The 22,400-nt window shown below is 43.0% G+C and overlaps 1 protein-coding gene across 2 annotated transcripts in view; it reads left to right on the top strand.

The window, feature by feature from the left end:
• Positions 1 to 22,400, top strand: part of PTPRT (protein tyrosine phosphatase receptor type T) — a 734,569-nt gene that overhangs the window by 195,585 nt on the left and 516,584 nt on the right. For both annotated transcript variants that reach the window (XM_073309805.2, XM_073309804.2), the window contains exon 2: positions 1,467 to 1,592. In XM_073309805.2, the coding sequence (XP_073165906.1) occupies positions 1,467 to 1,592 (126 nt within the window). The remainder of the gene's footprint in view (positions 1 to 1,466; positions 1,593 to 22,400) is intronic.

Genomic DNA, 22,400 nt, shown 5'->3' on the forward strand with positions numbered 1-22,400 from the left:
CAGCAACATCTCCCTTGCTCAGCAGCTAGGTAGAGGTTTGGCCAGGCACCTCTGTGTGCTGCCTCGACCCAGAGCACTTGTTTTGCAGCTCCCATTGGCCAGGAACCACGGAGCCTGCAGGCTGAGGCAGCATGCAGAGCTGCCTGGCCATGCCTCCGCCTAGCACCTGAGCGAGGGGGATGTTGCCGCTTCTAAGGAGCGCCCCCCCCAGGTAAGTGCCACCCAGAGCCCGCCTCACCCCGTCCTGTGCCCTAACCCCCTGCCCCTCCCACACGCAAACTCTGCTGCTGCTGTGGGGGGAGGCGCGGAGCCAGGTAGGGAGCCTGCTGGTCACTGCCCACCCCTCCCCCAGCACCAGCGGGGGTCCCGGGCTGCCCGCCGCTGTCCTCCTTGAGCACCTGAGACGCCCTCCCCCAGCACCCGCAGGGCCCCCGGGCAGCCCCCGCCCCACCCCCAAGTTTTATTCACTGGTATTTTAGTAAAAGTCATGGACAGGTCACAGGCCGTGAATTTTTGTTTACTGCCTGTGACCTGTCCATGACTTTTACTAAAAATATCCATGACTAAAATGTAGCCTTAATAATAATATCAATGATCAGTATGTTGTTCACTTTCTACTGATGTCTTACATGACACCTTCTAGATACAGGTTATGACAGTAGTGAGCTGGGATACATTGAATGGGTCAGACCAGCTGAAACTCACTACCAGATAACAGTGAGTCCCTTGCTCTCTTGCACTGGGATGCTGTTAAGGTCACAGTATGCTGCAACAACTGTCCCCTCTATGCTGCAGCAAGGTATTATACTATGCCATGGTAAGGGTTGACTTTAATGGGCCCCACTATACAAATTGTCACTTCTTGGTATTGGGTTAAACAGTTGGCTCATCACATCCTTACCTATGGCACTAGAAAGTTAAAAGGTAAGTAAATGTGAGAGATGTGGTCTTGAAATCATCTATTAACCTTGTACTACTGAATGTTTAAAATTGTAAATGAAGGGAGGGCATGACAGTTTGCACAATGAAGCGAAGGTTAACATTTGCCATATGAATTTCTACTCTTACCTCCTATCTGAACATCTGGTTTTCAAGCTCTGTAGCTAGGAAACAGTTATTGTGGTTCAGACCTGAGTCCTCATGCTCATGCCTGAAATGCCAGATTGCTGTTTAAATTCTTAAGTCATGAGGCTGAATCTAAGGTAACAGGCCTAACTAACAGCAGCACAATCAGAGAGAGAGAGAGAGAAAATAAGATTTACCACCCCCCTACACCAAAAAAAAAAAGAGTGGGTGTTTGATATCCAGAAGTCATTCCTGGATACCCTAAAGCAAATATAGAAATCTAATGTGCCAGACATTCATTTTGTTTTTTGTTCTTCTTTCCAGAGTTTATATAAAAAGCACTGATGTAAATGAAATAACATAATAAGACAAAAGTATTTATTTGGCTCTCTTGCCCTCAGGTGGTTGTTCCTTTGATGAACACTACAGTAACTGTGGTTATAGCGTGGCACTGGGGACCAATGGATTTACCTGGGAGCAGCTCAACACGTGGGAAAAGCCAACTATGGATCCAGCTGTCCCGACTGGTAAGTATGGAGCAGGCAGGACAGGAAAGGCCATTGACTGAATGTTTGTATTTGGATGGGATTCCCTGTGAGAATTTTTCTACATGTGAGCTCTGTGCTGACTTGTATGGGTTGGAATTCATCGATTTATATGCATCTGGCTTTTGTGTTAAAAATAACCAAGTAGAGGAATGCATAACAATTAGAAATGGGGAAAAAACTGGGGCAATTTGGCACAACAGAGACATTTGGCATTTTTTTGTCAGACCATGAATAAAGTGTGTTGGATCCATTTTATTTCAACCCTCAGTTGTGGAGAGAGGTGAGTTTCAGAAAAAAATGGTCCAGGGTTTGGTCAGTCTTTGGACCTGATCCGGAGAGAAGCAAAGTGCTTTTTTCCCCAATTGAAGCCAGAGGAGATGAAGCTCAACACCTTGGAGGTGCTCAACACCTTGTAGGATCAGTCTCTTTGGGAAGTTCAGGGATGTCAGACTTTCTAACAGCTCATTACACTTTAACTCTCGTGCTGTGAATTAGCAATCCGTGGTGTTTGGGTATACAGTATAAAGGTGACAAATGCTGGGTCCCTGTGAAGGATGAGAGTATTCTAATGGGATAAACTGGACCTGGACCCACCTGACTAGTCTTGGGTTCCAGGAGACAAATTATGTTCCAGTATTTGAGAATGTCAGCAGAGATAGAGACTAATAACATAAGTTAATGATTTATCAATGGGTACAGGCATCCAAGTCCTCTGTTTTCGAGGACATCTAAACTGGAAGTTCTTCTCTGGAAAGTGGTCTGATGCTTCAGCATCACTCCCAGAAGTACTGCTTCCTCTTGGCAGTTAGAATTTGGTAAGCTGGGCTGTCAAATAAGTTATTTCCCAGGGAATAGTGATTTTTGGGTGTTCAAGTTGACACTTTAAAAGTACCTGATTTTCAGGGAGTGTTCTGCAGCCACCTTCTGAAAATCAGCCATGTTAGATGTGTAACATTTGACACCCAAAATCACTGATCACTTTTGATGATTTTGGTCTCTGATCCATTTTGCCAACACGAGAAGTCATTGTTTCTACTTACTGCATTATATTTGGACAAGGTAAGCATGAGAAAAATGGGAAAACTAATCCAGAATGTTGTCCAATTGAGGGATTTTTATCCCTGCAGTGATTAGAATGAGGGGGACCACAGCTCCCACTCCTCTGCTAGAGGAAGAGTAAGGTCCCCAACAGCTCCTTCTTTGGCTGGTACAGTCATAGCTCCTCGTTGTGTTTTAGTCTACTTCAGTCACTGGTGTTGAGGCCAATTCTCATCTCTGTACACAGTTGTTGCCATTAGAAAGTAAAAATGCCACAGCAACCACAATGACTGAGCAACTCCTCCATTGCTTCCAGTTTTCAGTTATGCCCTGGTTGTGCCTTGTTTTCAGTTTAGATTGGAAGCTGTCTTTTAGTGTCTGTACAGCACTCACCACACCTGATCTTGGCATGCTACTGTAGTACAAATAAATTGTGATGCCAGATACAGCAGTTTTCCCATTCCAAATGCAAGGAAATATTGCTTTATTTTGGATATAACTGTGCATAATTGTTAGTAAAAGTAGTTAGTAACTTTCTCCTGGTAAGCATGCTATGCAATCATGCAAGACCTATTTTCAATCTCAGACACTTAGGCTTTGGCACCCTAAGTGGGACATCTTGTTCTGTACTCATGCTGGAAAAGTTGGGCCAAGTATCTCTCTACGTATAGACTTACACACACTGGGGACCTGTATCAGTCCATTTATAGATAACATAACCCTGAATGGTGCGTGCATGTCCATGTACACAAACAAACTAACCTGTACTACACCATGGTATTTTGAATAGCAGAAGAAAAATTAGTACTATACCCTTGTATTTTTTGTTGCCATGATGGTATTTTGGGCCATGTCCTAGCTTTACAGCAGGAGGTGCCACATTGTGTAATCTTTGGAGGCATCCAGAGTCCATGGAAAGAGTGACTTTTACCAGATGGGTACAAGATTTGTTCATCAATAGCACTTTTTATGTCTGCTCTCATGCGGTGGCAAGGTGTAGCGCCATTCTAGTTGAGCCTGCAGCAACATTGCCGTGATTAATACTGTTTTTCTGTACATTCTGTGTCTGGTTTCCCGACCACCAGCAGGCCTCACTGATTTCAGCGGGAGCTGTGAGTGCTCTTCTGAAACAGATGCTTAATCTATTGTGCTTTTTATTTCCATGCTGACACTCGGCTACCAGGGTCTCCATCCAAAGACAACTTTCTGCTCTTTATTCTTGGAATCAAAATGCCCCAAAAGATTCAAATGCTCCATCATCAACGTTAAAGATTTTTGACATTTTATTTTTGATCATTACTAGCAAATAATATTGTTGGCCATGAATACTGTGATAAATTGCCCAAGACTGGAAACAAAGGGCTAAGTTAATTTGAGAATTAAGACCCCAGATGTTGGTTGTTTTATTAAGTAAATAAATGTTATCTTTTAAAAATCTGACTGAGATAAGTCATGGGCTACCCATCCTCAGATTTAGGTAGGACTTCTAGTCCACCTCCTTGTATTGTAGCAGGAGAGATTATAACAAAATCTTCCTTAACTGATGGATGTCTAATCAAGCCTTAATATCCCCAGTGAGGGGGAATTTGCTGCCTTTTTGCAACTTGTTCCACTGACTATCTGAGTTATAAAATTTTTCCTACTACTTACCCTGAATTTTCAATTTTGTGGCTCCATCACATTATTTCTTGTTCTGTTCTTGTTGACTAGTGCGAACAATCACTTTACAACCTCCCTTTATGTTCTATAGACAGTTAAGCCTCCATTTCTCAGGACTCAATGTGACCCAGTCCTTTTAATCTTTCCTCACACAGTATGTCTTATTTCCCTCCCTATGCCCCCAAGCCTGTTTCCATTGCTCTTGCTTTCCTCTCCGCTCTCTCCAGTGTATGCAATGTCTTTTTGGAATTGTTGCCCAAAACTGAACCTTGTTTACCATGCATTTATTCAGTACTCCATAGGGGAGCACTGGCAGGACAATGGTTTCAACTCTATTCTACATGCATTGGCCACAGAAAACAAGCCTATTCTATTGCTTCTCCTTCTCTTCCAGTGCAGGGTGACATGCAGTCTCTGCCCCCTCCAACCTCCCTCTCCCTCTTGAGTACTAGTATTAGATGGTGCTGGAGGAATACAGTCCTTGAGCTTATGAGATGCATGCGTACACCTCTCTCTGTGTGTTTCTTAGAGGCAAACATTTCTGTAAAAAAAAGTGTCCTGCATTATGGTCAGCCAGGCAAAAATAAAAGCCTTTTACCAGACTGCGACACTTGCAGCATTCCCAGCACCTTGGACATGTCTGGCCCAGTAGCTGCTGAATCATAATAATAATGAAAGTATTTAACATTTTGTGGGTTCAAAGCGCTTTACAAGCATTAACTAATTAACTCCAGTGAAAACCTAACCAGGGCTTATTAGAGTGCGGTAATTACTTTAATTGTATTATGTACGATTCCACCAAGAATACAGAATCAATATGGCATGCACTTCTTGCAGCAGTGTCACATTGTTGACACTGATTAAGTGTTAGATTTGCTATTACCCCCGGTTCATTCTGTGGAGCTTTTACGTTCTCCTTTGAGTGATTATGCACATATACATTCCAGTACTGGTGTGTGTGCATCCAATGCCCATGAGTCAGAGACTTTTGCCAGCAGTACCACTAGGCGGCAAGTGCCCCATATCTCTTTGTGTGCCCATCTGAGGGCATAAATGGGACAAGTCTGTCACCTTCCCCTCAGTTCCTTCTCACTGCCTGTTACAAAAGCTGGAGTTCCGCATGGTGTTTCCTTCAATTAGCCAGCGTTTCAAAATTTCCCCACCAGGACTAAAAATCAGAGGGATTTATGCCTGAAAGTTCGCCTTCTGAAAGAGGCGTTGCATCCCATGTCAGAACTGAGTCCCGACCATGATGTAGCGGATTCTGAATCCATGACAAGCACCCCTTCAGCTCCCCACAATTCAAAGTGAAGGTTTGATGCTGACAAGCACTTAAAGCCTTGGTTTTCTCCTAAAAGGACTTTCAGTAAGTCCTCTGGTACCTTTTCAAGGCACCACAGACAGCATTCACCGGGCCCATCTGAGGTTTCACTGTAAACTCATGCTCCTTCGGGGCTATCGAGACCAGTGTCTTCACCTTTACCAGATCCTTCTTCATCATTCCAGTCAATCCAGTCTATTTCAGCACCGCCAGATGAACACTTACCTTTTTTGGTGTTCTCCACTCTGTGGGCTTTCTTGCTTGCAAAAGATCTTTTTTGTCTCCTCCTACCAGACTCTCCATTGCTACAATCAACTCTGGTTAGGGGAACTTCAGTGTCTGCAGCCCCGCCTGCATGAGCAGCACCTTTGGCATCGTCAGCAGACAGCAGCATGTCTCTGCACCAGCATGCCAGCAGCGCTCACCTCATTGGCATGCTGACTGCTTCGACCTTTGCTTTTTTTGGATCCCTGGGTGTCTCCCCTACCCAGATCACCTCAAAACAATAAGGGACCTCTCCTCCCTTTTCTGAAGAAACTTATATTTCTTCTTTGGACTCTGAAATGGAGGAATCTGCATCACCTTCATGATCTTTTAAATCCTCTTATAGATCTTGTACTAAGGTTACAGGTCCTAAGGATGAGGAGTGGTTTTCTAATAAAGACGCACCAGTATGGTGTCCCTCACTATGGGTGTCTCAGACATTGCAGTATCCCCCATGGCCTTATTGGTCTTGGGTTGCTCTGAGGCTATCTAGAACGCCATCACAATCACAGTCTAGGAGGTCTCCCCCTCAGGTTCAGGATTCTGTCATCATTCCTCCACCCACTGAATTGGACCCTGTGGAGGAAGGAGAAATAATGGAGGAACCCCTAGACGTTGCCCCCTGTTATTTCATCATCTTGGCCAAGTGAAGCCATCACCCCAGAATTGACATCTGCCCTCCAGGGGACTTCAGTGTCTTTCAGGACCTGATTAGGAGAATGGCCACTTCTCAGCCTGCGCTCTTAGGGCTTGTGCAAGAAACCCTGCACAGCTTCTGTGTTGTTGTACAGATCCCTGGCCTGGGAAGGGTTGTCCACCCCATTAATGAAGCTTTGCTAGAGCTGGTGAAAAGTCTTTGACCTACCCCGACCTCTGTACCACCTATGGCCAAGTTATCAAGTCCCTCAGCAGCACTTTGATTTTTAACCAACAGTTTCTGATATCTTGGTGGTTACGGCCGCTAATGAGCAATCTGAACAGTTCTATCCTAAAGCTGCTCCCAAAGACCAGGCTTACAACAGACTGGATTTACATGGCCAAAAGGCGTATTCCACCACTGCTTTTCAAAGAAGAGTGGCCAACATCAAGTAGTCCTGTCGAAATATACCTTTATTAATTTCTTTGCAATTTCTTAACATGCTGAAACATTGCCAGAAGAATGAAGGGAACAATTCCTGGCTCTGGTTTCAGAAGGGCAGCTGACAGCCTGAACATCCCTTCAGGCAGCTATTGATACCACTGATATGGCTTTGGATTCAAAGGCCACCACCATCTCCATGAGTTGCTCTTCCTGGCTGCAGGCTTCTAGCGTTCTGAAGGAGCTCCAAAAATGATGAAAGATATTTGCCCTTCGCAGAGTCTGAACTATTTTTTTCAAAAAAAGACAATGTATTCACCCTGAAAGATTATGCCATCACTCAAACCTCTCATGATGATACCAACTGCAGCATGTTGGCATTACAGTTTCTCTTCAGATGATCCCAAGTCCCTCCACCTTTTAAGGGAACTGCTAAGTCATCACCTGCAGTGGAATGTATGTGAACACAGTCAGGCAAGGGAGAAAAAATCGTTACTTACTTGTACAGTAACTGTTCTGATTTTTCCACCTTCCCTGCTGCTTTAGACCTAAGCTACACAGCAGTGCGAAGGAATGAAGAGTGGAGAGGCTCATGCTCCGCCTAGTGGTTCTGCTGGCAAAAGTCTCTGACTCGAGTGCATTGGGCACAAACAAACCTGCAGTTGAATGTGTATGTGCACAACACACCTCGAAAAACTAGTGTTACAGTACAAGTAAATAACTCAAACAGATTCCCCCATGGGTGTCAATCAGCATCACTCCATTAAGTCCAGTGGACCCTATCTGAGGATCTGCTCCTGTGTTCCTAATTATCCACTTCCTGTAAGTAAGTTGGCCCAGAAGAATGGATCTCCTTTTGTCTCTACATGCATGCTAATTTCCTATAAATATAAATATTTGCCCATTATCACAACTATTGCTGGTTGATCTGCTTTTGGATTTTAAGAAGTAGGAATCCTATTTGTCTAGGAAATAGAAGTCTAGTTTTATTTTCTAAAGAAGTTAGGTGAAATATTTGCACCAAAATTTAAGTGCTCAGAGTTGAAGCATTTTCACGTTTTGTTGCAATGTCAAAATTGGTCTGAGTATTTTTTCACAATAAATAGCCTATTGTCTCTGAAAATGGGACTCATTGTTGAGCAACATTGTCTTCATAGTGAAAATGGGCATTTTGTTTTCTTTCTTTAAGCCCAATTTCCGCTTGTAATTTGACCAAAAAAAAACAACAACAAATTTTGGAATGTGCAGAAAAGAAGGAAGCAAAATTGCAGGAACCAATACTGTTCTGCATTTTTCTATAGTTTTTGTTGTTGTTTGGCAAAACCTTAATATTGGGCCGTATTTTAAAAGTTTGGTTTTGGAGCTGCACCTGCAAAAAACGTTTTCATTTCTTTTTGTCACACTGCAAAAATAGTGAGCTGTTTTGTTGTCTGTTGCTTTTCCTCCAAACTGGGCTTCATTCATCACACTAGTGCAGTTTGTGTCCACCTACAGCAATGGCAGCTGCTTCACCCAAGGGGCAGATTCATCCCCATAGAAAGGCACACAGCGTTTGCTGTACCACCTTCCCCTTTGGATCCTGATGCAAAAGGTAGCTTTAACGTGAGACTAGGTCTCTGCAGAAATACTATTATTGGGAGCTGCCTGGAGGATACTCTGATTCGCTGCAGGGCTAGCTTAAAGCAAGCTAGGGTATGGCTACACTGCGATAAAAAACCTGCCGCACTGAGTCTCAGAGCCCAGGTCAGCTGTCTCAAGTTTATGGAGTTTGGGCAACAGGGCTAAAACTTGCAGTGAAGATGTTGCAAGGTGTCAGAGCCAGGACTTCAGCCCAAGCCTGAACGTCTACACTGCCATTTTAGAGCCCTGCAGCCTGAGCCCTGAGAGCCAGAGTCAGCTGACTTGGGCCAGCTACAGCCATGCCGCAAGTCTCTTATTGCCGTGTAGATGTATCCCTCGGTACATCCTCACATGAGTCCCCTGTGCCTCACCCCTCATTTGGAGTGGCAGAGGCCTCCCAAACAAGCTGCTATGTGGCACAGCCTGCCACTGCTCCTCTTTGTTCCGATTGGGCCTCTCTTCTTCTGTGAGAGGAGGAGACTGGAGAAAAAGCTTCCTCCCCTCAGGTGTGGCAAAGGTAGGGCAGGGGTACCTCTCTCCTCCCAGAAGGGCAATTCTCCTGTTTGAGTGACAGTACATGACTTTCTGGGCTTCTACAGGGAAAGCACACATCAAGGCGATCGTCCACCAAGGCTGCTCGAGTAATCACCCAGTTGGAACACTCAAATGTGCAGTTCACACATGTGATTACATACCATCACATGCACGATTTAGAGCCAGCAGAGAAAATTTTCCTTTGATTTAAACCCCACTGGCTTCATTAGCATTGAGTGAGGTTTAATTTAGGAGAGCATTTGGTCCATTAAGTCGTCTTGCCTATCCCCATATAGAGAGTCCATTCCATTGGATTCTAGTAGGATATACCATATCTTTTGAAAGCTCCCACCCAGCCCTTCCTGCTGGGGTTATCACTTCACACTGGTGTCCACTGGCAGATGAGGAGGAGGTTCTTCACTGGATGGGAAACTGGTGCTAGGCAAACTACATACATAGTACATCTAAGCACAGTTCATTCATTTGTTTTTGCCTTTTTTCTTCATGCTGGATTGATTGGATGCCAACAGGAGTTCAACACAACATTTGTACTTTTCAAAAGTAATGCAATATAAATTAACATTTTCTCATGTCTGAGTATTAATTCTTGCTTACAAGGAATTCCACAAACAAACTTGTTAAAAGAAAAAAATTAGAATCCTACTGTGTATATGATGAATCATGATGCAATTTCTCATCTGCAACGGGGAAAGAAATCTGCCTCGGCTGTCTGTATGTGGTGTGGTTTTTATTATTATTTATCTTTTTCAAGGGAAATTACTCAGGATGAATCAATTTTTCCCCTACCAAGTAAATACATTAGTTCACAATTTTGATATTGAAATAAAAATTCTCAGCCTTGAATTCCAAGCTAAATTGGATTTCTCTGGAAGCACACAGCATTCACTAATACAGGGACAAATTCTCTGCTGAAGTAATTTGGCACAGCTCCATCTAAATGGATGGAATTGTGACAATTTACTCCAACAGATAATTTGCATTTTACTCTCTGTTACTAGAGTCCCATCACTCTCCCTGTAAACCTTGTTTGTTTTCTCTTAGTGCCCCACCTCCCTTTACTTCCAGCTGGGAATAAAGACAAGTGGCATTTAATTCACAGACATCTTCATTAGCTAACATTAATGGGCTAACTTAAAATTTCAGAAGAAAAATCCTCTTGTCTCTTCATCCTGTTGTGTTTAAGTATTACAGGCATTCCCAATGAATGCCTGCTGAGCCCTTTGCCTTTCATACTGTGTGCTGTAATCGGTACAAAGGGCCAAATTCACAGCTGGCATTTAAGTCATTGGCAGTGTGCATGTTCTTGCCAGCAGTGAGTTTAGTTCAGTGGTTATCTGAGAGAATGAGCAAACATATTGTGTGCAGTGTTAAAGGCTTTACTGGCATGGATTTCAGATGACCAAAGGAGTTTCAATAAAAAATTGTGTGCCAGTTTACCATGTATTCTACAGAAAAGATATCTTCTCTGGTGTTTTTAGGTCTCTCCCCCTAAATACTGGTACTTTATGTATTTTTCACCCTCTAAAGCCAGGTTCTTCTAATACATAGAGTTCAGTAGTGCAGATCCTAGAGGAAAGGGGGAAAAAAGTACAATATATTGTAGAAACAATATTGTTTGATTAACCCTCAACCACATTAATGGGATAATATCATACCCAGTGAGCATATATGTTACCATAACTCATGAATGAGTGGCCTTCCAACTATGCTGTTTTAGGACATTGTCACTGAAGCACGTGTACACAATTCAGAGAAAAAAATTTGCACGAAAGACATTTCTGTATCAAAAAAACGTATGTGGGGTACATTTGTACAAATGTGTTGTACTGTTATCTAATATATTTAGTAGTTCTGTATACACATTTGCTTCTAGTGAGAGTATCTTGTACAAGAATTGTGATAACTATGTCTCCTTCCCTAAGCAAAAGCTGGTTTTTTACGTAAATGTAATTTGCATATGCTAATGTATTTGTGGGGGTAATCCTCAGGAGCATATATGTTACAATAAATTATGGATTAATGGCCATCCAACTCGCTGTCTTAGGACATTGCATATACTAATTGATAATGCATTGCAGTGACAGCGGTTGCTGCATACAGTCACCCTAAGGTACAAAGTACTCCAGAGAGCTTGGTACCTTAAAATCCAGGCTTTTTAGGTCTCCTCAACACAGAGTGGACAAATGCTGCATCTCTTGCCTAATATCCTTGAAGGGATTTTCTATCTAGATATTGTGCTCAAACACTGCAGATGCAGGAGACTCTTGAGGGGATTTGCAGTGTTGCACAATTCAAGATGATGAACAAACAGACACAATATTCTGCTTCTGACCTTATAAAAATGATTTGAAGTTCTGAAAGTGAGTCATGCTGTAATGACAACGTATTGGATGATCGTGACTTTGTGCTAGATCATGTTGAGAGTTGCTCTGAGAAGTAAAACCACGTTTCCATTGATTGTTCATCAAGTTCATCCCCGATAATGAGGAGCTCCATGTTACCAACACAGCAGCTACGTGGAGTAAATCCTGCAGCCTTCATAGAGTAGGGAGGACATGTGTAGGCAGGAAGTGCAGCACTGTGGTATTGGGTGAACCAAGCCAACTTGCCACTGTCCCCAGCATGGACTGTGTTTCCATGAGAGGCAAGAATGGTAGAATGTGGTGTTTGTCTCTGCGAGTGGTTCATTGCAGACCATGCCAGGACATTATCCATGAACAGTCAGGAGCAAGAGGTGATGCTCAAAAGGATACATTGGTAAAAAGCATTGGCACTTTTCCTCACAGAAGACATTTTCCACATTGTGATAAGAGATAAATTTAAAGAGGCAGATTGCATATGCTGAGAATGGAATGACAGCAATTCAGACAAAAACAAGGAATGGAAACTGCTTGACCAAACCAAGATGAAAGCATACTCTGACCTCCTAATTCTGGCTGATGTGTATCAGGGAATCATAAAGGCCTGGAGGGATTATGGAATCCACACTCAGGACGTCACTTTTTTCTGGGCAACAATGAGCTTGTAGCGATTCAGACTATCACTTGGCACCTGCAATTTGACAACAAAAACTTGAGAGAAGAATGGAGAGCATCAGACAATCTGGCTACATTTTGTGATGTATAGAGAGTGTCTGTACAGCAATTGTTAAAGGTTTTATTCTCCCGGAGCAGACATAACTGTTGATGAGCACCTGGTGCCAAAAAAGGACATTGATGTCTAAAACACAGTATATTCCAAAATACGGCAAAATATGGTATCAAGATCTGGTGGTGGTGTGATACTGTGACATTGTATCCTCTGAATGGAGAGGTATACCTTGGATCCACAAACCCGGAAATCCTGGATGCCCCATCATCTTGGGCATTGGCACTCTCACTGAAGGACTGTCCGGATATGTGGACTCTCTACTCAGACCCTATGCCACCAGCACTCCCAGCTATCTCCAAGACACCACTGATTTCCTGAGAAAACTACAATGCATTGGTGATCTTCCAGAAAACACCATCTTAGCCACTGTGGATGTAGAGGCTCTCTACACAAACATCCCACACACTGATGGAATACAAGCTGTCAGGAACAGTATCCCTGATGATGCCACAGCACAACTGGTCGCTGAGCTCTGTGACTTTATGCTCACGCACAATTATTTCAAATTTGGTGACAATATTTACCTCCAGACCAGTGGCACCGCTATGGGCACCCACATGGCCCCACAATATGCCAACAATGCTTCCTCAGCTCTCGTCCACTCACACCCCTTCTCTACCTACGCTACATTGATGACATCTTCATCATCTGGACCCATGGGAAGGAAACCCTAGAAGAATTCCACCATGATTTCAATAGCTGCCACCCCACCATCAACCTCCGCCTGGACCAATCTACACGGGAGGTCCGCTTCCTAGACACCACGGTGCAAATAAGTGATGGTCACAACACCACCCTATACCAAAAACCCACCGACTGCTATGCCTACCTTCATGCCTCCAGCTTCCATCCCGGACACGCCACACGATCCATTGTCTACAGCCAAGCGCTGAGGTACAACCGCATTTGCTTCAACCACTCAGACAGAGACCAACACCTACAAGATCTTCACCAAGCATTCTCAAAACTACGATACCCACACAAGGAAATAAGGAAACAGATCAACAGAGCCAGATGTGTACCCAGAAGCCTCCTGCTGCAAGACAAGCCCAAGAAAGAAACCAACAGAACTCCACTGGCCATCACATACAGTCTTCAGCTAAAACCTCTCCAATGCATCATCAGTGATCTACAATCCATCCTGGATAATGATCCCTCACGTTCACAGGCCTTGGGAAGCAGGCCAGTCCTCGCCCACAGACAACCCACCAACCTGAAGCATATTCTTACTAGCAACTACACACCACAGCATAGTAACTCTAACTCAGGAACCAATCCATGCAACAAACCTCGATGCCAACTCTGCCCAGATATCTACACCAGCAACACCATCACAGGACCTAACCAGATCAACCACACCATCACCGGTTCATTCACCTGCACGTCCACCAATGTAATCTACGCCATCATGTGCCAGCAATGCCCCTCTGCTATGTACATCGGCCAAACTGGACAGTCCCTACGTAAAAGGATAAATGGAGACAAATCAGATATTAGGAACGGCAATATACAAAAACCTCTAGGAGAACACTTCAACCTCCCTGGACACACAATAGCAGATTTAAAGGTAGTCATCCTGTGGCAAAAAAACTTCAGGACCAGACTTCAAAGAGAAACTGCTGAGCTTCAGTTCATTTGCAAATTTGACACCATCAGCTCAGGATTAAATGAAGACTGTGAATGGCTAGCCAGCTACAAAGGCGTCTCCTCCCTTGGTGTTCACACCTCAACTGCTAGAAGAGGGCCTCATTCTCCCTGATTGAACTAACCTCCTTATCCCTAGCCTGATTCTTGCTTGCATATTAATACCTGCCTCTGGAAATTTCCACTACATGTATCCGACGAAGTGGGTATTCACCCACGAAAGCTTATGCTCCAATACGTCTGTTAGTCTATAAGGTGCCACAGGACTCTTTGCCGCTTGGAAACAACCTACATCACAAAGAGAAATTACCAAGGTGACTGTATTGTGAAGGAGATTGTTTAGCTCTGGTTTAAGACTGGAAGAAACATGGTTGGGGATACCTTCTTCACCACTATTTAGCTTGCAAAAGATCTACTCAGCAAAAAATGTGATCAATGCTGGGATACTGTGATGAAAGAAGCCAGTATACTCAGTGAGATGCAACCACATGGAAGCTGAGAAAAAATGTCATCAGTGTTTGGGTATGGTGGGCCATTCACCTGGTTTCCTATGTTCCAAAGAAGGGGAAGTCAGTGGTAATGCTATTGATGATGCATCATGACAAGATTGTAGAAGGATATAAAAAGAAAACCCACGTAATCCTCCCTATAGTTACACTAAAAGTGGTGTCAATAATATGTACCATCTTGCAAGAATGTACTCCTGCAGGGCAAAATGAGTAGATGCCCAATGGCTCTTTCCTTCAACATATTTAATGTTGCTGGCATTGCAAGTTGTATTGTTTGAGTCAGCAACAATCCTGCTTGACACCATGTTGACCAAGACAAACAAGGCTCTTGTTCCTTGTCAATCTAGGAGAAAGACTTTTATAGATGCACATAAGACGAGAAGAATCCTTGATACCCATCATCTCACCAAGCCATCAAAGCAGCACTCAAATCCTTCGGCTACCATCGAAAACCAGCTACCATGGGACCATGTAGCCAATTTGACAGTGGATATTGCTACATTTGCCCAAGGTCAGCTGACTGGAAGGAGCCACAAGCAATGTGGAGAAAGTAATGAATCAGTATGCACTGACCATTTCACACTGATACTGGTGTACAAAAATTGAATATAGGCTCTCATTGAATGATACTTCTGCTAGTTCTTTCAATTTGCTAGTCAGTGCTTTTTTTTCCATCTAAAAACATGAAATAATTTTTCTTGGTTTCTTAATGAATTTGGGATACAAACTTCCCTCACAACACAGTTAACCTTCATCCAGTGTCAAGAAAAAAATTGCATTAAGGTATTTTATCTCATATATGTGTTAAAAAGCCTTATACCAATGGAAGAGGCAATTCCTCATTTTGTTTCTAGAGTGTTAGTTTGAGAAATTAGATCCTATATTTTTTACTGGCCAGGATTGAATATTTTTTCTGGGCTTGGGCCAGTGTAACTTTAGAGTGAAATTCCATAGTTTGGGAAAGGTGAGAAGTAGTAAATAATTCACTGGTAGTTTGCAGCTGCCAGGCACTTTCTTATCTGTATTACCTTCACTCTGCCCAGTGAGCAGTCTCATTAGGACTGTTCCAAAACTCTGTGCAGATCTCAGCAACCTGTTTTTTTTTTTTTAAAAATGTCACCTAGCACATGGACATCCCCCTCTACTTATGTGATGTGAGCTGGTCTTTCTGTAGACAGTCCAGTGTCCTCTACCCCACACAAGTGAAGGTCTTTTCTGCTCTAGTCATAACCCTCCCCTTTGCTTTTTGTGTATAATTAAAAATGTTTCAGTTTCGTGTTTGTTTTTAACTTTACAGTTTCATGAGTGAGTGTAGTGCTACACAGGGAACATGAGAGGTTTTTTAGTGTTATGTCAGGCATTACCAGGTGGCACTCTTACACACACACTTTCAAGCTTTTCGTAATGTGTGAGCAAGTTTTGACTGTTGGGAAGACAAGCTGTGTTAGTTTTGGATTATGCAGTGTTGTGTGTCAAAGCAGCTTTGGGAGAGAGGCTGCTTTGTGAGCCGCAGGAGAGTTTGCTGTCTTCCGTAGGCTCTGATTGCCTCAGCTGACTCGAGTTGCTCATGGGAAACCCAGCTTTAGTGTTAGGCTGATATTCTTTGAAGAATAGATTGTCCCGCATGCTGTTTGAACATCTCTTGTGAGAACTGGTGTATCCATCAATAAAACAAATTACATGCTGAGCATTCCCAGACTCTGTCACTGGTTTCCCTTGAACTAAAAAGCCAACATGCAAATCCCCAAACCTCTACTAGTGCCCTGAAGAGCAACACTGGTGTCAGAACTGAACAATGGTGTTAGAGGAAGGGAAACATCTTCATATGGACCACGCTTAGATTTATATAGGAGCTAACTTTGCCGAGCCCCCTCACTCCCACCAAGTAATACCTTATTCTGCAAATAAGCCAGTTGATATTAAAGGAACTACCCACAGAGTAACATCATACTTGACATGAGTGAGGGTGTTAGACTCAGACCCTTTAGGGTACATCAACACTGAGTCACAGAGCTTGGGTCAGCTGACTCAGGCTCACGGGACTCTGGCTGTGGGGCTAAAAGTTGCAGTGTAGACATTTTGGGCTCGGACTGGCGCCTAGGCTCTGAGACCCTCCTCCCTCAAGGGTCTTACAGCCTGGGCTCCAGCCAAGCCCGAACATCTACACTACAACTTTTAGCCCCATGTGCCCACTCAGCTTTCCCAGGCCAGCCACAGGTCTTCTATTGTAGTGTAGACATATCCTTAGATTTTTTTTTGAGAGTGTCTCATAGGAGCTTCCAGTATTAAAGGCAACCATTCCTTACAGAAGATGAGGTATCAGAATTGCTGACCATTAATATTTCAGTGCATTTAAGATGCACTCTAGTGAAGAAGGGGAACTACATTTGAATTTTCACTAGTTTACAGTTCTCACACTGATTGTAAAATTAAAATGTCCTCTTACGCTTCCTGAAGAGAGGTCAAGGTCAATACATGTCCTGTGTATACTTCAATGGCACTTTTGTAATTAAGTCACACTTCACCCACAGCACTGTGCAGACTCTCAATCAGTCTGCCCACTGATAATCTCCCAGAATGTTTGGGAGATGTATTGTCAAAGGAGTCTGAAAGAGAGATTTCTGGGGAGGTTTTAATGGCCCAGAATGAATTGCTGTCCTCAGAGGTCCATACAAGCACCATACCCTTGCTGTGCTAAATGGTGCATTTGAACTATTGCCAGTCTGTTTCTTCCCTCTTCCTCTGTGAATGCTATCAGTAACCCAGCATCCCTGGCTGTGAACATTAGCACCTTACCTTTATCACTATTAGCCAGACCCTAGCACTCTCAGGGGGCACTGCTATACTGACATGACAGGGCTGGGAAAGAAGACATGAAAGCCACCTGCCTCCCCCTGTATATTCTTCCTTATGGGCCCAGTCCTGTAAGGTGCCAGTTTCCCTCAGTGTCCATTGTCTCCAGTGGGAGCTGAGGGCTTTCAGCACCTCACAGACTACCCTCTGTACCTCTTTGAAGCAAGCTCCATGAATCTAATAGCAGCTATTTCACTGTCCCAATCCCAATGGTCCTTTGAAACTGCTTGAGTTTGGTGTATATATAGAGCCAAGAAATGGTGTCATTCAGTCATATAGAGATGTGTGAACACTCTGGGTTTCTAATTAAATTCTCCATAAATGATTTGGGGGTAGGGTGGGGCTGGAATGGGAGAAGCCAGGAAGCAAGGAAGGCCAGGGAGAGGAGATGGTTATAGTAGTTCATGCAAGTAATGACTAAGAGAAGGATAAGGTTTTAGCAATGAGGAACAGGCCGATTCTGGTGATATTGAAGAGGAGGAGTCAACAAGAAGAAAGAGAGAGGGTCAAAGGTAACCAGAGGCTGTAACCTCAGAAAATAGAGAAGAAGTGGATTTGGATAGAGCATACAAGTAGGAGGAGAGAGCAGCTGAATTTTGGAGTAGATGTCAGCATTGGAGATACATACCTGACAGAAGGCATGGCTGAAAATAGGGGTCTGGGGGATATCTGTACAGTGGTGGTTGCTAAAAGAAAGGCAGCAGATCAGGTTTTTGATAAAGTAAAGTGAAGAGAGAATCCTGGGGGACACTACCAGATAAAGGGGGAGAGGAGGAGGAGGAGCCGTTAAAGGAGATGCTGAAGAAACAGTCAGCAGGGTGAGAACCCCCAGGAACAGTTATGGAATGCCAGGGAAGAGAGCATCTGAGGAGGATAGAGTATTGAACAGCACTGAAAGCAGTGGTTGGACAGAAGTGCAAGGTCAGCAAAATGCCCCTTGGCTATAGCTAGGAACCCCATTAATTTCATTAGCTAATGACAACACTTGAAGTATCAGCATTAGCCACTTCATTACTTATCATTTTAGGAGTTAGGCTGTGGAACGGAATGAGTATGGAAACAACAGGGATGAGTTGGGAGTTGCTGTGGGGAATGAAATGTAAAAGGGGGAAAGTGGAGAGAAAAAAATCAACAGGACAGGGAGAGTAACAGGCCAGGAATGACATTTTAAAAAAAAGAGGAGCACATTTTGCCCACTGAGAGATGCTGAATGTGACAATAGGTACGTGCATAGCTACGTTTAGTTACTGCATAAAGACCTTATTCTATCCTGGGCCTCATAAAAGGTTCACATTGACATGTGGGAGATGAGTTTTGGATTACATAATCTTCAGTCAGAATTATTTGCTGTAGACTACATGCAAAAGTGGAATTTAGGCCTCTCAAAAAAGAGTTTGACACCCCCGTACAAGTGTCTGACATTGCGGACCAGAAGACAATGCAAGTGTCTGTTTCGTATCATACATGATCTTGAGAAGTTACTAAGTATGCTTTAACACATCATATGAAGCTATAAATGGCACATTACTATAAAGGAAGGTAATGTTTTCATGTAGTCTGTATGAGATCTTCTCTGCTTTGAATCTCCAGTCCATTGGAGAAAAACTTAGCTGCAAGAGAGAGCCCTGTGCTCAGGATATGCTGTGTTTTTTTTACTTTTCCACTGATGCCTTGTGGTTGTCGGTAGTCTCTGCAACACAAGCTTCATGATGTGAGGCTTACATGGCATCTTAATGGGGTTTCATGAGAGCTATCCAGGAGCAGGGCTTATAGGAAGGAGTGAGGAAGACCACTGCTTTGCAAATTGCCACCCATGTGACTTTGGGGCCAGTGTGTTGTGGTTTAGATTCATATTTCTCTTGGCAGTGGAGAAAGTGGTGCTGCTGCTTGACTGGCCGTGACAGGATTATTGGCTTCCCAAAGACCCAGGGATTCTGGGATAACAGTGCAGGCTGAACAGCACCAGGGAACAGGAATCCGCATCCCAGGTCTTGTGGGAGAAACTGGGATTCTTTCAGTGTCCACAATACTAAATTCATTGCAGTACCTCAAGTCTGTTTGTATCTGTAATGTTTACAGCATAACTTGCACCGATTAAGTAATACACCTCACCAGATAAGAGTAAAATCTTCCTAGTATGTAGGGGCAAATTTCAACACCCTTAACAGATAGCGTTTATATTTAGGAAGTCCATGAAAGTCACTGGAAGCCGACAGAAACCCTTTGACTTCAGTGGGAGCTGGATCTGGCCTCCAACACAAACTCTTTCCTGCAGTGGATTGGTTTTGTTAATACTGTAGATCTTTTCCCCTCCGGAGATGAGAGATCATCCTGTGACCTGCATCAAAACCACCACTCAATTTGGCAGCATGATGCCAATTAGGACTGGTGTAGCGGCAAGTGCTGTAGGGTACCTAACTGAGATGCAAGCTTTACACAATATTTATCCTGGCACTATAACTTCCTCATTGTAGAATTGATTCAATGACAACTGAAGTCAATGGGAGTCTTTGTTGACTTCAAAATGCATTGGATTGGGGTCTGTAACAAGCACTAGATGCAGTCCAAACTTTTCAAACACTCCATTATTTATATAGAAGGATTCATTTTGGCCTGATTTCAATGGTACTGAGCACTCTCAGCTCTTTGATTCCACCAGGAAACTGCTCAGAACCTCTAAAAAATCAGGTCAGTTGCGAATAGCAAACTAAAATATTTCTTATGCTAGATACTTAGTTTACAAGTCTTCATTGTATTTGTGCATGTTTCTTTTGGGCATATGGAAGATGCATTGTTTTAACAAGACGGTTTTCCAGGAGTTATTGGTATGTGTAGAAAAAAGAGCTGATAGCAACAATGCTCCTATTTCCTCAAGGGAAAACAATTATATGAGTTTCCTGAAGTAGGCAACCCACCCACTCCTTAACTGTGCACCCCTTTCATGAGTGTACTGGAACTGTTGTGGCTATAATTCTCGGAGCTGGAGGTTGTAATATAGTAAATTATCACTTATTTTGCAGTCTTGACTCGAAAAATAAATGCAGTTATGTTTATGAATGTTGAAAAATGAAGCCAAGTAAAGCAATTCTGTATATTTGAGGGGAGTTTTCAAAAGAAAAGCTGTATTCAATGAATTCTAATGGACTCTTTCTCTAGCATATGTTTCATTATGTGATCTTTCTGAATTAAGTGAACAGCTGTAGCAAATGGCACTAGCCAAATGAGAGATGGAATTTAAAGGCAAGGCACATTTTCAGGCTGTGAGCATAGTCCCAAGCGGAGCTGCTGGCTGTGTTTAATTTTCACTGGTTGAGTGTTCTGGAGTCTTGTAGCAGTTTGTGTAGAATGTGACTCATGCAGAGGGGTGATTCACAGACCACCGTTATTAATTATTTATTTGTATTAGTGAAGCAACTAGATGCCCTAATTATGGCCTCTGACCCCATTGTGCTAGGCACTGTACAAACACAGAACAAAAAGACTGTCCCTTCCCCAGAGCGGTTACAGTTTAAATCCATGGAAGCAGCATTTTCTTCAGGTCACTTCAACATTACTTGCAGCTTTGGTATAGATCTGGTGTAGTCTCTCATATATTCATTTTGCAAGGGATGCTGTGATTAAATGCTTTACATCCTGCCTGAGTTAGACTAAACAAAACAAACTATTCAACATCTTTTAAAAGCCAACTTTATATTTTTGTGAAGTTTTGCTCAGAAAAATTATGAACTTCTACTCCTGAAACAACACCTGGTGACAGTTTATTAGTATTTTCCTTGTCTTTTGCATGCAGGGGATTAAATCATTTTAGCAGAACCAAAATATGAGCCAGGTAAGCAGTGTTTTATCCCTGTCTGAACCATTTGAAACTAGCATAAGTTTAACACTTTATGCAATGTAATCTTAAAACTGTTGGATTCAGTTTCTGTTGACACAGTTTAATCCCCAATGTAGACAATTCAGGATTCTGGGTAATACATGTAAAAGTTTCATATAAAGTTTTGTCTCATATTTCTTATGTGCTATTACTATTTGTTCACTCTATGCATTTTTGTAATCATTCTAGAGAATGTTTTTTAATTAATTATATCTGATAGGGCTGCTTTGAAATGTTTGTACATATGCAGTGTGGAGAAAGCTTGGTGTGAACATGAGAGTTCTGGTAAAAGCTTACTTGCAGCTTTGTATATTTTATGTTTCCTCGTCCTCTACTTCACAGCTGTGACTGTGGAGAAACTCATCCACCACTCTGCCTGAAATCACCCTTCATCCTCCACAACACGTGGTGTACCTGTTTTGGGAGTCAGTGGTTTCTGCATTCAGAGCTGCTGGAAATACCCCTTCCCCTTCTTCCCCCCCGGGGCCCACAGGAATCCCCACACACTCTTCCTCACTTGTCAAAATGTGCAGGTCACTCTGAGTGTAACTGGTCTGTGCCAGCACAATCAGAAGGTTAGCATGGAGTTACTGGAGTAAATGCCAGCATTGTCCTTAATCTGCAGCATATACCATGAAGAATATACAATGGAGAGAAAGGACCTCCTGGTTCATCCAGGTCTTCTTGCTGTAATGCAGGATTATCCTTGCACTGACAGCACTTGGATCACTGAAATTCCCCTTGGATCACTGAAAAGACTCTCATTGACTTCTATTGGTGTAGGTTTGGGCCCTGAGCCCATTTGGTGTTTTATCTAGTCTGCTCTTAAGCACCTGTAGTATGGACACAGCAATGAAAAAAACATTCTGGCAGAGCCTATCGAGGGGAACAAAATGAAAGGCAGCTTGAGCAGGTGCCCCTCCTGGAAAGTCTGGATTTAACAGATGTAATTCTTGCACTTCAGTGTATTTTAAGATGTATCAGAACAAGTGCTTTATACATTGAACATTAGTGTGTTTGGAATTCTTCTACACTGTCCTATATGTGTTCTTTTACCACGTTTCAGAGTGGTAGCTGGGTTAATCTGTATCAGCAAAAACAATGAGGAGTACTTATGGCACCTTAGCCCTGGTCTACACTAGGACTTTAGGTCGAATTTAGCAGCGTTAAATTGATGTAAACCTGCACCCGTCCACACGATGAAGCCCTTTATTTCGACTTA

This window comes from Lepidochelys kempii, chromosome 13, assembly GCF_965140285.1.
Source record: "Lepidochelys kempii isolate rLepKem1 chromosome 13, rLepKem1.hap1, whole genome shotgun sequence".
Classification (NCBI taxonomy): Eukaryota; Metazoa; Chordata; order Testudines; family Cheloniidae; genus Lepidochelys; species Lepidochelys kempii.